The 13,356-nt window shown below is 44.9% G+C and overlaps 2 protein-coding genes across 9 annotated transcripts in view; both read left to right on the top strand.

Moving 5' to 3' along the window:
* LOC140318332 (connector enhancer of kinase suppressor of ras 2) overlaps positions 1-8,830 on the top strand; it is a 59,861-nt gene extending 51,031 nt beyond the window's left edge. For both annotated transcript variants that reach the window (XM_072396109.1, XM_072396108.1), the window contains 6 exons: positions 57-128; positions 2,262-2,332; positions 2,428-2,528; positions 4,259-4,856; positions 5,382-5,653; positions 5,748-8,830. In XM_072396109.1, coding sequence (XP_072252210.1) covers positions 57-128; positions 2,262-2,332; positions 2,428-2,528; positions 4,259-4,856; positions 5,382-5,653; positions 5,748-5,957 — 1,324 coding nt within the window. In that variant the 3' untranslated portion in view covers positions 5,958-8,830. The remainder of the gene's footprint in view (positions 1-56; positions 129-2,261; positions 2,333-2,427; positions 2,529-4,258; positions 4,857-5,381; positions 5,654-5,747) is intronic.
* A 711-nt stretch (positions 8,831-9,541) lies between these two features.
* apool (apolipoprotein O-like) overlaps positions 9,542-13,356 on the top strand; it is a 353,684-nt gene continuing 349,869 nt past the window's right edge. For all 7 annotated transcript variants that reach the window (XR_011917823.1, XM_072396106.1, XM_072396105.1 and 4 more), the window contains exons 1-5: positions 9,542-9,609; positions 10,991-11,089; positions 11,168-11,293; positions 11,782-11,836; positions 12,195-12,293. Coding sequence is in view for 6 of the 7 variants with exons in the window: in XM_072396106.1 (XP_072252207.1) it covers positions 9,598-9,609; positions 10,991-11,089; positions 11,168-11,293; positions 11,782-11,836; positions 12,195-12,293 (391 nt within the window). In the remaining variant the exon portion in view is untranslated. The remainder of the gene's footprint in view (positions 9,610-10,990; positions 11,090-11,167; positions 11,294-11,781; positions 11,837-12,194; positions 12,294-13,356) is intronic.

Here is a 13,356-nt window from a genome sequence, read left to right as displayed (position 1 = left end):
CCCATTGTGCATACACGAAAACGCTAATCAGTCTTCTTCTCCCTGACTGACTGCAGTGCCTTCAAAGCCTGTCATCCCAAAATCAAGAGCTTCTTCTTTGCCACTGACTGTCTTGAGGAAATGAACAGGTGAGTGCAACTGTGTCTGGGTGAGTCTCTACGTACGTGTTGGTTCGTTAACGTGAACAATAGGCAGAGACCGGGGACGTCACGTGTCCTTTCATGAATATTTTAGAGTAAAACAAGTTTACACAAAGCAACATCCCACCGACACAACACTGCATGAATAAGGCATGAATCTGGCCCTCTGCTGTTAAATGCGGAGCTGGTAATGTGTTTGAGTTTGTGTGTGTCACGTGTGTTCCTGTGTGAGAGGGAGATTGTCGTGATATTTGCAGGAGTGCTATCTGATGAGCTCTAATTATCCACACCTCTCCTCAATGACATGGGGAGATAATTGGGGGAGAGTAATTAACCAGCTATATTTGACTTCCGCACGGCATTCACTGGTTCATCTGTGTGAGTGCTGTGTGCATTTTCATGCTTATTATGTGCCATAAGATGGATGTTGGTGTTAGTGTTATCATGGCTTTTTGGAGCACTTAGAATCGACCTAAAATTAGATCCAGTCTCCTGCGGTCAAAATGCAAGAAAAGTGCCTTAATTTCTTAAAAGGGTCTTTGTTTGCTCTGAAGTTCTTGTGGAAATGGGCTGGCGCAGTGGTAGAAGATGCCAACAGGCCCCATAAACTGATCCATAAAGCTGGCAGCCTCCCTTTCAATTCACGCTGTATCCTCTTCAACTCACCCTTGTCACCAGACCAGAGCACGTTCTGACCGATTCAGTTCCGCTGTCACAATGAACGCTTCAGGAAAACATTCTGCAGCCCTTTATTCTTAGCGTTGTCACGAGGTGCTTCGTGCTAAGAGACAGAGTGCATTTGTTTGTCAGGTGCCATGTTGGATTATTACATTTGCATATGCTCTCAAAAAGCATTGGATTGAAAGATACTGACTTGGTGTGCAAAGAGTCATTTTCACACATGCTACTGGAGCCCTGAAATGTCCCAGATGTTTGCGTGTGAGCATGCAAACACTCACACTGAACTTCTTGCAGAGATTTTTAAACCAGAATTCCAGTCAGATTTCTGGCCAATACAATACTTAACATCCCCTAAACACCATTCATAGATCCTTACACTTCTCCTCTGTCTGATCCGATATAACCTCTAACCTTTCAGTCGTTCTGTTTTCTGTCAGGTCACCCGATTTGTTGTGCTGATGTGATGATTGTGTGTCCCTCGGTGTTGATGCAGCAAAACAGTATGACTTCTGAATGAAGCTGTAGATCTGTGAGACACAAACTGCAACAACTACCGAGGGGCCTAGATAGTTGCTGCACTGTGTTGTTTTTGTCAGCCTATAAAGCAAATTTCATTAAGTGGGTGGTGACGTTTAACAGTTCTACAATCACAGGTTCGTCGCCTTGCTGCCGATGTTTGCTGTTTTTCAAAAAAGCAGCTTCTCCGATCTGAGCTGATCAATGCTGAGCAGAAAAGGTCTGGTCCCTGTCTCCCTTCACACAGCCAGGAAAAAATACTAAAAACGCTTATGTCAGTCATAGACACAGTCGCTTACTGTCAAAGGTTTGGCCCACTGCCATCCCTCAAACTTCACAGACAGTTCTTGGTCTAAGTGTCTCTCTAACAGTGTGTCAGAGCTGGCTGAGCTCCAGTAAATAGCCACCTTATGGAGGTAAAGGCTGCTGGTCGGATCAATAAATGGTTTGTTTTGGTGTTTGGGATCCGTATAGAAGGCACTTCCTTCAGTGGTTCGATTATTTTCCTCTTCCCCATATAAAGACGGGGCCTCTATTCTTAGATGTGACCTTATTATCAGGTTTCTGTTGTGGGATACAGGACAAGCTGGGATCTGCAGAGGAGACAGACAGAAGGACGTGTGACTGCAGAGCGGAAAAAGAACACCAGCTGAGGCTCTCTGCTCAGGGAGAACGGGAACATGGACTGCCATTCCTCTTTTCCTGCTTACTTTTCTCTATTTATCACAAATCTTTTCCCTTTTCATCAGCCCAGCGGAGTCAGCTAGACAGGAGCTGTTAAGAGCCAAAACCTGAATTATTTAGAGAGAAAGTTTTTTTCATCGCCTACCATTTAACCGTGATAACCCATTCTTCTTTCTGCTCTTTTTCTAATCTATCCGCCAATGCGTTCCTTTTCATTACCTTTTATCATTTGTACTACAGGTGGATGAACCGGCTGGGCCTCGCCGCTATTGGCTATACGCCGGATGATAAGGTGCCCCGCCCTGATGAAGGTGAGATGGAGCGCCTCAACCAGAAATGATTCCCTTAGAACTTTGTGTTCATGAATTTTCATATGTTTGTGTGCTTGTGTTCGTCTTCATATCAGACTACTGGAGCGAGAGTGATCAAGACGAAGTTGATGGATCGATGACCCTAAAACAGGAGGGACTCTCGTCCCTCTGTGACACTTACCATCGCACGCCATCAGTGAGTAACGCACACACTCATTCAAGCTCATTCGAGATTTTCTCTGCAGTGTTTTATTCTGATGGAATATTTTATTCTTAAAAGCCCCACAGTTCTCAGAACTGCATAGACCAGAGCTCTCAGCATTAATAAAACATCAGAGTGTGGGAATATCTGGTTCTGTAAGCAGCCAAGACCATAGTTTCTCTCTGCTTTGCTGCAAGAACTTCAACTCAGTCTGACCACTAGGTGGCGACAAAGAACAATGTTCGCCTCATCTCTGCTCTTGCACAGTGGACGTTCAGGACTGCGCAAAAGTCTTGAGCCACCTCGCATTTCTTTATATTTGGCTTCCAAGCATTCAGACTTTCTTGTAATCTTTTAAAGCGGTCTTAAGCAATAGTTCACCAAAGTTTTTCTCTGGATATTGGCTGCTTTTTTTCAGTCATTTTCAGTCCAGCCTTGGTTAGTATAAATTAACCTTTTGTTTTTTGGACAAACCAATGAGTGCCTGTCTAAAAGACAACTTAAATAACCTATTTTAGATTGCATCATTACATTCTTTGTTACAAGTAGCCTGCCACAAAGACAGATCATTTTCATTTCTTTAGCTGCATATACAAAAATTGCGAAATATAACACAGTTTGACAGTCATGACAATGTATTTTTGTGCCAAAAATGTATTTTTGTGCCAAAAAAGCTAAAAACATGGAATATCCTGGCGTATCCCTGCTGTGTGTTCTTTAAAATCTGAGTAAATTGGACTGAAGCCTCTTCAGAAATGGTCTCCATGGAAGGGTGGCTGTCACAAAGCCATCCTTAAGGAAGGCAAACAGGGAGAAAAGGCTGAGCTATGCCAAATGACACAAGAAGTGGACTGAAAATCAGTGGCAGGTCTTACGGACCTCAACATTATTGAAGCAGTGTGGGATCATCTTGTTAGAGAGCGGAACAAAAGGCAGCCAACATCCAAAGAAGAGCTTTGGGATGTCCTTCAAGAAGTCTGGAGAACTATTACTGAAGACTCCTTAAAGAAGTGAGAGAAAGCTTGTATAGAAAGTTCTGGCTGTGTAGAAGCATAAAGGCGCAGATACCAAATATTGTCTTTCGAGCTCGTTAGAAATGTATAAATTCTGTTTATGCCTTATATCCCATATTTCCATTTATGTTTGCACGTGTTTAAATGAATCGCTGCTACCCTGTTTTCCTGGGAATATACATAAAGAGATTTTGGATGGCTCAAGGCTCTTGCGTAGTACTGAGCTTTTGGTCTGGCTGCACTTTTACCATGTTGATCCATGCTGATCCATGCTGATCCATGCTGATCCATACAACAGCCATGTCAGTCATTCTTGGAGTTACACATGCCATTTCATTGCTTTTTCGCTTTCATCCTTTGACATTTTTTCTGCCCTTTACTCCTCCCTGTCTTCTCTTCTCCTGTCCTCTCTCCATCCTTGCACACCTCTTCCTTCTCCTTGCTTTGCCTGCCACTTTTTCTTCTCTTTGTTTGTCACCTTTCCTGCCCACTCCTTTCTTCGCTGCCCATCACTGCCCATCACTGCCTATCACAACCCTCCTGTGGCCCAATCAGACAAACCTCCTTCAAAGTTATGACCAGTTGCCCCGCTCTGTGAGCTCTGTGAGCCTAATGCGCTCCACTCCGTCCCCTCTCCCTCCACCAATGAGTGCCTCCACCTCCCCCATTCCTCCACAGATGGTCTCTTCCACCTCCCCTCTCCCTCCCCAGGTTAACTCTTCAAGCCCTTTCCCGGAGCCCAAGCACGGGCGACATTTCTCCAGCGAGTCCACGCACTCCCACTCCTCAGCTGAGGAACAGCGTGGAGACAGCATGGGCATGGGCACGGGCACAGGCAGCACCAGTACCCACTCGTCCGGCTGCCGCTCCTCCCACCGTGAGCGCCGCTCCTGGCAGGACCTCATTGAGACACCACTGACCAGCGCAGGGCTGCACTTCCTCCAGACAGCGCCGGGCGAGAGCGATTACGGTGGCATCATGGGGAGCATGGTTGGAGAGATGGGGTTTTACGGAGGGCTGGGCAGACAGGGTATGTCCCCAGAGAGACGCCGACAGGCCACGTTGCCGGTCCGGAGACACCACGCAGCGGAGAGAGACAGGGAGCGGGACGGGCCCTTCCCATTGGAGCGGGGGCCATACACACATAGCCACACACACCGGCGCTCCCACAAGCAGCGGAGCCAGAGTCTGCCCAGGAACAGGGACCCGATGCCAGGAAAACTGTTGCACACTTCAGCTCATATGGAGGAGAGGAGTGAAGACGAGGAGGCAGAGGGGCTGGCGGCAGATATGCTCGAGGGCGACGAAGGTAAGAAAATGATGATTCAGGCACAAAGGCCTGAAAACCTATCCTGATAGGCCGCTAAAACAATAAACCTATGAACACATATGTGTAGATTTAAGGTATTTTCATGAAAGAAACCTTCTGCTTCATTTCAAATTAGCTCAGAGGGAAATAAAAGGAAGTATATCGATGGGTTCAGTTCTGTGAAATATTTGGAAAGGAGTGAAAACAGTGACAAAGTTACATGAGGGTTGATCTTTAAAGTAACTAGTAACTGTAGCCGTTATTTTCCTCATTGTAGGAATCAGAAAGTAAAATTAGAATCGGTTTGAACTATATCCACCATTGCTTTCAGGGCTGTGGTTCCTAGCCCCCAAAAACAGTAGGCATTTGGAAATTACTACCAGAAAATGTGTGAAGGCAGCAGGTGCCAATTAAAAACTAAAAGATAACATTTCTTTCTAGTCTTGTTAGTTTCCACAGGCTGCTTCTGCTTTGCCATTACTGAGTACAGCATCGTGCTACATAGTCTGTCGCTGCATGTTTCAGACCTGCGGGAGCTGAGAGTCGAGAGCCGAGAGAGGAGGGTGTCAGAGGGGAGAGAGCGGCGGGTGTCAGAGGGCCGTGACCCATTGGACCGCGAACCATTGGACGGGCTGGAGCAGCTTTATCGAGCCCTGGAGCAAGCCAACGTGACAGCTCTAGGAGACCCCAGACCCTGTAGCAGGCAGGAGCTTCGACGCTGCTTCACCCAGAGAGCCAGGGACCCCCTGCTCAACGACCGGCTGCACCGCGTCCGAGCCCTCCGCAGCACTTTGAAGGTGCCGCGTCGCAATCAGTCACAAGGGATTTCCACCAAAGGCTGCTGTGAGGGAATTTAACGCTGTATCTTCCTGGTGTCTCTTTTTCCTGCAGGCCAAAGAGTCGGAGCTGGCGGTAATCTGCGCCCTCCTGGAGGACCCCAGCTTGTGCTCCCAGACCTTCAGAGAGTGGAAGCAGTGGCACAGCGAGCTCTACTCAGACATCTGCCAGCTCAGCCCGGGTACCAACGGCCAGGACGACCTCTCCCCGCTGGCCGCGCCTCTCATGACCCACACACACTCCTTCATTGAGACACATGTGTGAGAAAGGGACGTCACTCAAAGACTGAACCAGCACACACTCACTTACACACACACACACACACACACATAAACACAGAGCTTTACATTAGCTAAACCTTCGCTCCTGATCACAACTCTGATCATGCGCTGACACACACACACACACACACACACACACAGAAACACACATTGTAAGATGTGTAAATATCATAGAGGGAACAGTCTGAGACCTGCGTGTATGAACTTTTGAGGACCCCACAGGGTGCCTATTGCATGCTTGAAGAGAAAGCATTAATCTTCCTTTGTCTATGGAACTCAGCATAAAGTCCACACGCTTGTCGAGCAAAACAGAAAAAAAGGAGACTTTTTAACACGTTTGTTCCTTTTTATTCTCTTAGTTTTGCTCTTTTCTTTTCTTTTTTTTTATTTTGGGGGCAGGGGGAGCTATGTAGCAGCAATACAGAGGAGAATTCTTTTCGCCACAGCACTGTACTTTTGTACCGATGAACTTTGCACCCAGAGCCACCAGTTCTCCCCCTTTCTCTCAGTCTTTTATTTTCTCTCATTGCATATCTTGATTTACAGGGACCTCACTGTTAATCCAGGCTGATCTCACGGGACAGTGGGTGGGTGGGGGGGCGGAAACGTAAGGGCAGCGACTTCGGTGTAAGGCTCCGAGAGGTAGCCGTCAATGCTGGTTCGCGTGTTTTAGCCGTTTCTCTGGGATACCCACGGAATCACAAGCATTGAGAAACAACTGTGCTGGTCACTAGCACACTCTTTCAAACTGTGAAGCGTTCAGAACTCCCCCGTTTCACCTGAAGATGGAGGCTCCTCTGTTGGAGTGCAGTTCTACAGTTTCTGTTCGCACCCTCTCTCCCTCTTTTTCTCCCTCCCTTTCCTTATTCCTTTTTCTGTTTCCTCTCCCTCTCTAGTCCTCAAAGACTTGTGTATATGTTTATACTGCCGTGTATACTGATGTAAATGTTTGCGTTCCACTACCACTGTGATATGCTTCTAGAGGTAGCGGAGGGAAGACAGAGAGTTTGTATCTGTGTGGGTGCAAAACAGTTTTTCTCTTTTGTTTCTTTTTCCTTTTTTTCTTGTTGTTGGTTTTGTTTTCCTTTAACAGCGAATGCAAGAGCTAGAGAGTTCTTTTCAAAGGAGCCACTCCACTACAAAGAATGCACTTTCTATATCTCTATATCTCATTGGCTGCATCACAGGGTCTATGTCTCATCAGCCTCTTTGCCATTGCTTTTCAAATATCAGGTAAATGCATTTGCCGTCTCATTTTCTAAAGATTTGTGTACAGTCTACAAGTATATTTAAACATAGGAGAATATATAAATCTATTTACGTTTTGTGTCATAGATATAATGTAAAGTAAGATGTATTCTATGCCAAGGTTTTGCAGTGTCCCCCCCTCTTCACTCTGTAGATGCAGGGTGCTCAGCAGTCAAACAACTAGGAGGCAAACGACAACAACAACCACCACCACCTGACAGCTGATTGACAGTTTGTACTGGTTTACGTCACGGCTGATCCTTCTCCTGGTGATGTGTTGCATGAGGAAAAAGGCCTGGGGCTGGTTTGAATGGACAGGGTAAAATACTGTGGATCATTTGTGTTCTTTGTTTTTCCTTTTCTATCCTCTTATGTTTGCAAGACAATTAGACTTGTAGCGCATGATACATGCAAAAGTGCTGTTGAAGAATTCTTTTATATGTTCAAGGGGTTTAAGGCCTTCTCCTTTTCGTTCGATGGTGTTTGAAGACACGCACTGTACAACGAGCGGCGAGGCGGGTGCTTTTGCTGTTCCTTGAACTAATGCAGATCTTTCTTTCGCGTCCAAGCAGGGGGTTTCGATTTGTTGTTTCGGTTTAACGTAGAACGACTGACGCATGCCAAAAGGCGCCAGAAATCTTACCGTAGAGACGTCAGTGCAGTGTACCTCTAAAAAAGAAAGCTATTGTGACATTCCAGACAAACATGCGGCTGTAAACCTCTATACTAAGTAATCTGTAATGTCTGTGAAACTCGGATGAACCGTGTCATCTGCAGTATCAGGCCAAGGACTCAAAGCTGCCCCCCAGTGTCCGAGACTCTGAGAGACATGTAGCACCTGCTGCATCCAGCACTATCTGTACCGATTCTCCATATTTTAGTGTAGTTCTCGTGTAAGTTTTTTCATCATGTCACACTGAACTGAAGTATCAAACACACCACAGAGATATATATGTTTTTTTCAAATGGTTAATTTAAGACTACCACGAAGAAAACTAAATGATGCAAGCACTTTCCCTGTGCCTCCCAATCCTCTCTTTGGCAACAAATGACTGACTATACTGGCGTTCCTACACACACACGCACACACACTCACGGCTGTAGAAGAGTTTCGATACAGTTACAGTCTGCGGACCTCTCTCCGTTTCTCATCTTTAGTGCTGGTCTTCTTTTTCCAACCGCTGCTCCGCAGAGCAGGCGGCATACTGTAGATTCAGGAGTTTTAATTTGTAGGCACTGACTGTGTTATCCCTCCCAGATCCTTGTGTGTGTGTAGACCTGCGGAAACAGGCCGAAAAGGGAGATTCCACTGTGTGTTCTTTCAGGGGTGTACACCTCATGGTACATTGCACAGGTGTGTAAGATGTAAGTTGCACTGCGACATTAAAAAAGGAACATATTGCTCTTTTTCAAGGATAATATTAGCTTACTGTTATTCTGTACATTAAACTGACTCAAGATGATATTAAAAAAGAAAGAAAATGACATTTATTCTTCCTAAAGTAGCCTTTTTTGGTTTCATATATATGAATATATATATATTACAAAAAAATACAGATTGTAAACCTAAGTTGTTAAACTTTGACTTCAATAAACTGAATCCTCTGCACTATGAGCTGTGTTCCATTTATGTGCACTTTTTCTCTGACTTATTATTGTAGTATGACCATGTGTTTGAATAAGTAACAGCTTCAAATTAACACCTGTAGTCACCCCATGAACCACAATGCATTATCTGGGAGGCTATAGACATCAGATGAGAGCTACTGTATCAGTCTAATACTGTCACATAGCCAACATCTAAAAACTTTGCTCACATTTTCATGTGTGCAAAATCAGAAAGCAGTTGCCATATTTTGACCGAGATCCTTCACAGGATATTACAATAAAGTTGTCTTATAATACAAGGCCTTTACAAGTATTTATTTTTATATTTAATTTGATGTTTTTACAATTTTTTTTCTACTTTTCAACAAACAAACAAACAAAAAAAAAAAACAGGCAGTGAACATATGGCTTTGGTTCTCCAGAGAGTACAGGAAGCCCCAAGGCAGATGGCCTTGCTTAAAACTTTTTAACTACTGGATAAAATGTGTAGAATGCTACACATGTGGGGTTTCTACATAGGGATTTAATTTGTGATTGAAAAACTTTGTAAAAACATTGATATTTCGTTACATGCATGCTAATTTCAAAGATAAAAATTACCCGCAAGAACAAGTAGGTGCGTGAGCGCGTGCTACCTCGATGAGGTCATAAAACCAAGCTCCAGGTGCGCCGTCAGTCCGTTAGGTGGCGGTAGTTGACCGTGATTGGATCAGGCGAAGCTGCGAACGAGCGCTCCAGAAAGAAGAAGAAGAAAGAGGACCGCTGTCATGGCGGCCAAGGTGAATTTTTGAAATTTTCTTCTCGGAAAGGTTTCTGGTGGTTTAACCGTGTATTTTCATTGAATGCTGTGGTTGGGGTTTAACGTGAACTGTCCCGAGGCCGCCAGTGGAGACTTTAAGTGACTGTCACCCTTCACCCTCTATGCTGCGCTAAAATAGCTTAGCTGACTAAGCCTCGCTGAATGAGTATAACTAGCAGCGCTCAGTTTAAGCAGATGTTTCACCGTTGAATCTCTCTCGCACATCTTTAACATCTGTGTAATCTTGATCAGCTCTGACTTTGTAATTTAGCATATTCACAATAGTAGCGATATGAGCACGTTTACACTGGAGGAGTCGCTAGTGTTAACCGGTTGGAGGCAGTTGTCCAATGCCACAACATCCAATACAGTTTGTACAGGAGGGACGTTTTTACGCCACTAGATCATTTTATGTCAGCTTTACGTATAACAAGTGCGTTCAAGTCAAATGGTGAGTGTGTCACTCCCAATAAAATAAGTACAAGCACCAGATGGGACAGATGTTACAGACAGAGCAATGCTCGATAATAACATATTGGCAATAATAGATGATGAGATTGCAATTGTTATGATGACCTTACGTTTGAAATGTATCCTTGGTGGGAACAAATGTAACACCGAAACAGTAAAGCGTAGTGTTACCAAATGTTTTCTTTGTTTACAGTGTAAATTGTAAACTTGCAAACCTCCGACTTTGTAAGAGGAGGTGATCCTTCTCGAGAGATGGCGATCGATCTGTGACGAGGTCGCGGTTTGCTCTGGTGTTTTGTGAAAATACGTGTCAGACGAGGTTATGTACGACCGAGCACAAGACAGATCATCTCAAATCATAGTGACATCATTCACCCCCCCTCACATATTTACACATTTATACACTTTAAATACTGATTTCTTTCAGCTGGATAAAGAAAAGTTGCTGTAACCTGGTGCTTTGTTAGTAATCTAATTCTCTTTAGTTTTCATGAATATACAGTTGAATTATTCATTAAAGGAAAATTCCTAAGTATGCTGTCAGCGTATTGGTCCCAGAAAGAAAGGTATTCGATATAGGATCGTCACACTTAAGAATGAAATAAACTGGAGTCAGTGAAATAGGTTGGGATAGATGCATCTCTGGATCCTGACATGTTTCCACCAGCAGAGAGAAGCCCTCTTAGCACGTCTAAAGTAGGTGTCATCCTCTAGCTTGTTTGTGATTGGAGGAATTGAGTGTGCCCACTGTCACAGTTGCCTCTGATCTCCCCCCACTTGCTTGACTGAAGTGTGTCTGTCTTTCAGTGATTAGTGTCTGTTCTCACTTTGTGCTGTTTCTGTAAACTGACTGATACCACATGTAGAAGTGCTTTTTTATTCTGTGCCAGGTGGTGATGGTGGCCGTCCCGGCGGTGCTGGGAATAGCCTCCGTCCGTGTGTACACTGTGAACGAGGCCCCCACTGAAGGACTGGTTTCTCGAGAAAAGGTATGATGGTCTACACCGGCGGCAGATCTGATATCTGGCAGACACCACGTCTCACGCTGACTGTTCCTCTGTCTCCAGCTGAACATCTACACACCGCTGCCAGGGTCTGCTCAGGCTAAGTTTGTTCCACTGAGTCCCGGAGTCATTGAGAGAAGTTTAACTACAACCAGAGAGAGCGCGCTGCCGTTTGTACAAGCTGTGAAGGTATTTAATTTTCTGCAGCTGCACATCAGAAGAACTGAAAGTTCTCAGACACAACTCACACTGTCATCCTCATTAGCACATTGACTACAAACAGAAAACCCCTTTACCAAGTGTTAACAAGTTGTATGTAAAAGGAACAGCGGCTAAGAGACACCGAAAGGCTCTTAATGGAGCGTCTGCAGCCCTGATTTATTTTTGTTTTGCTGCTCTTGCCTGCGGTTGCAGAGCAAAATCCCACGAGCTGCAAGTGCTGAGCGCTCGTACGATGTTGCAGAGCACGTCGGGAGCATGACAGGAAACGGTGTTGATGCAGTTAACTTCTCAGCTGTAAGCTTCGCAGAAAGCAGATTTGACAGTTTGATACTGTGGAAGACAGGGAAAAAAACCCTCAGCACTGAGTCAGATGCATCCGTTTCACTGCTGCATAGAACGTTTTGTTCTTGATAGCTCTTTGTAGTGGTTTCACTGTTGTCCTTTGTTCCCTGCAGGGTGCCTGTATCTCTGTGAAAAGAGGAACCGTAAATCTTTACCATGCAGGAGAGGGTGAGTCTACAGTAGGCACACGGGGGTGGTGGGGGGTGGATGGTGTTTACATATTTAAATGGGAATATAAGATATATACTTGGCCTCTACTTACAAAGCACCTAGACTTCACGTTGTGGCCTGGATGGTGTATTAGTGTGCTGAAGTAGCTGTAGATCTATGAATGCTGTATTAAAATCAAAGAGGACATTACTGACTGTCCACCTTCTCTTTGCATATGTATCCAGTGTCCGTATTACTGCCACTACTGTAGTAAATGAAGTCACAGTGAGGGCCACTCATTTGTACAGAATTGGCAAATCGAAAAGGATATTTTTCTCTGCATGATAACAATGTTCCTCTGCGGCCTGTTTTCTAGATGCATACTATTTCCTGATAGACCCCCCGCCGGATTTTCTGCCCAGATTTGGTACCATCACCATGGCGGGCCTGCTTGGCATGTTCTTGGCAAGGAAAGGTAACTTGGTGCCCGGTTTCTGTACCACAAGCACTAAAAGCCTACTGTGAGAGTTATGTCGTTATTGATTAGTTTGTCTCTGTCGCTCTGTGCCCTTAAATGTGTACGAATGACGGTGTAGACTTTTGCACATAACTTGCATCACCTAACTCAGTGTGCTGGATTGATGGAGCGTTGAGGTCTGAAACAACAGCTTTATCTAATGATCAAAGAGCTTTGCGTCCTTATCTAAGCCCCTTTCAAATATGCACTGCTTCCCATTGCTCTGGTGGAAACTGAATGTACCAGTGTCACCTGTGAATTACCCCCCCTCCCCTCCCCTGGTGCTCTTCTGTCACATTTTGTAGTGGCAGTCCGACCTGCGGCTGCAGTCACTGCACAGAACAGCAGAGGTGGATTAATGTGTTGTTTTTTTTTAATCAGCCACAGACGGCTCTATTAAATAAATAACAGTGCTGTTCAAACCTTCCTCCTCCTGCTTTTATCCACAGTAATTGGCTGCAGCGCAGAGTCGTTTGTTTGTCAGCATCTGAACCAAATGAACAAGAGCGAAGTGTCTGAGCTGAAGCTTCTGCTGTCTGTCGACATCGATTTCTCTCAACCGCTGCCATCCACGGTTGTTATTTAACACGATGCAAAATAAAACCCATTCATTCAAACACATTCATAAACGACGTATCGGTCGAGGTTCGTGTCGTGCACAAGGACACATTGACATGTGGCCCGGAGAAGCCGGGAGTTGTTGGATTGTCACAGATTCCAGGTCTGTATTTTTGATACAGAGGACAAGGTTAACTTAAAATTGAGTGATTTTTCTACCAAAACACTTTGTCCTTGGATGCATTTACCCACATTTCTCCTCCTACTCCGATGGCTGACGTTGATTTGCGGCTCATTTGAGCTTATTTCGACTCATTCGTGTCACGCAGGAGTCATATTCTTATCTCTGATCTGAACTGAGAGACCACAGTCACCGAGGTTACAGGCATCTTGTTTTTTTAGCAACAAAGAAATGCACCACAATGCATTCACGTGACCTTTCTTTGATTACGGCAGGTCAGTA

The sequence above is a fragment of the Leuresthes tenuis genome, unplaced genomic scaffold (assembly GCF_036924035.1).
Source record: "Leuresthes tenuis unplaced genomic scaffold, fLeuTen1.0.hap1 SCAF_11, whole genome shotgun sequence".
In the NCBI taxonomy this organism is placed as follows: Eukaryota; Metazoa; Chordata; class Actinopteri; order Atheriniformes; family Atherinopsidae; genus Leuresthes; species Leuresthes tenuis.
The sequence above is the reverse complement of the archived record's forward strand: the minus strand, read 5'-3'. Positions and strand labels throughout refer to the sequence as shown.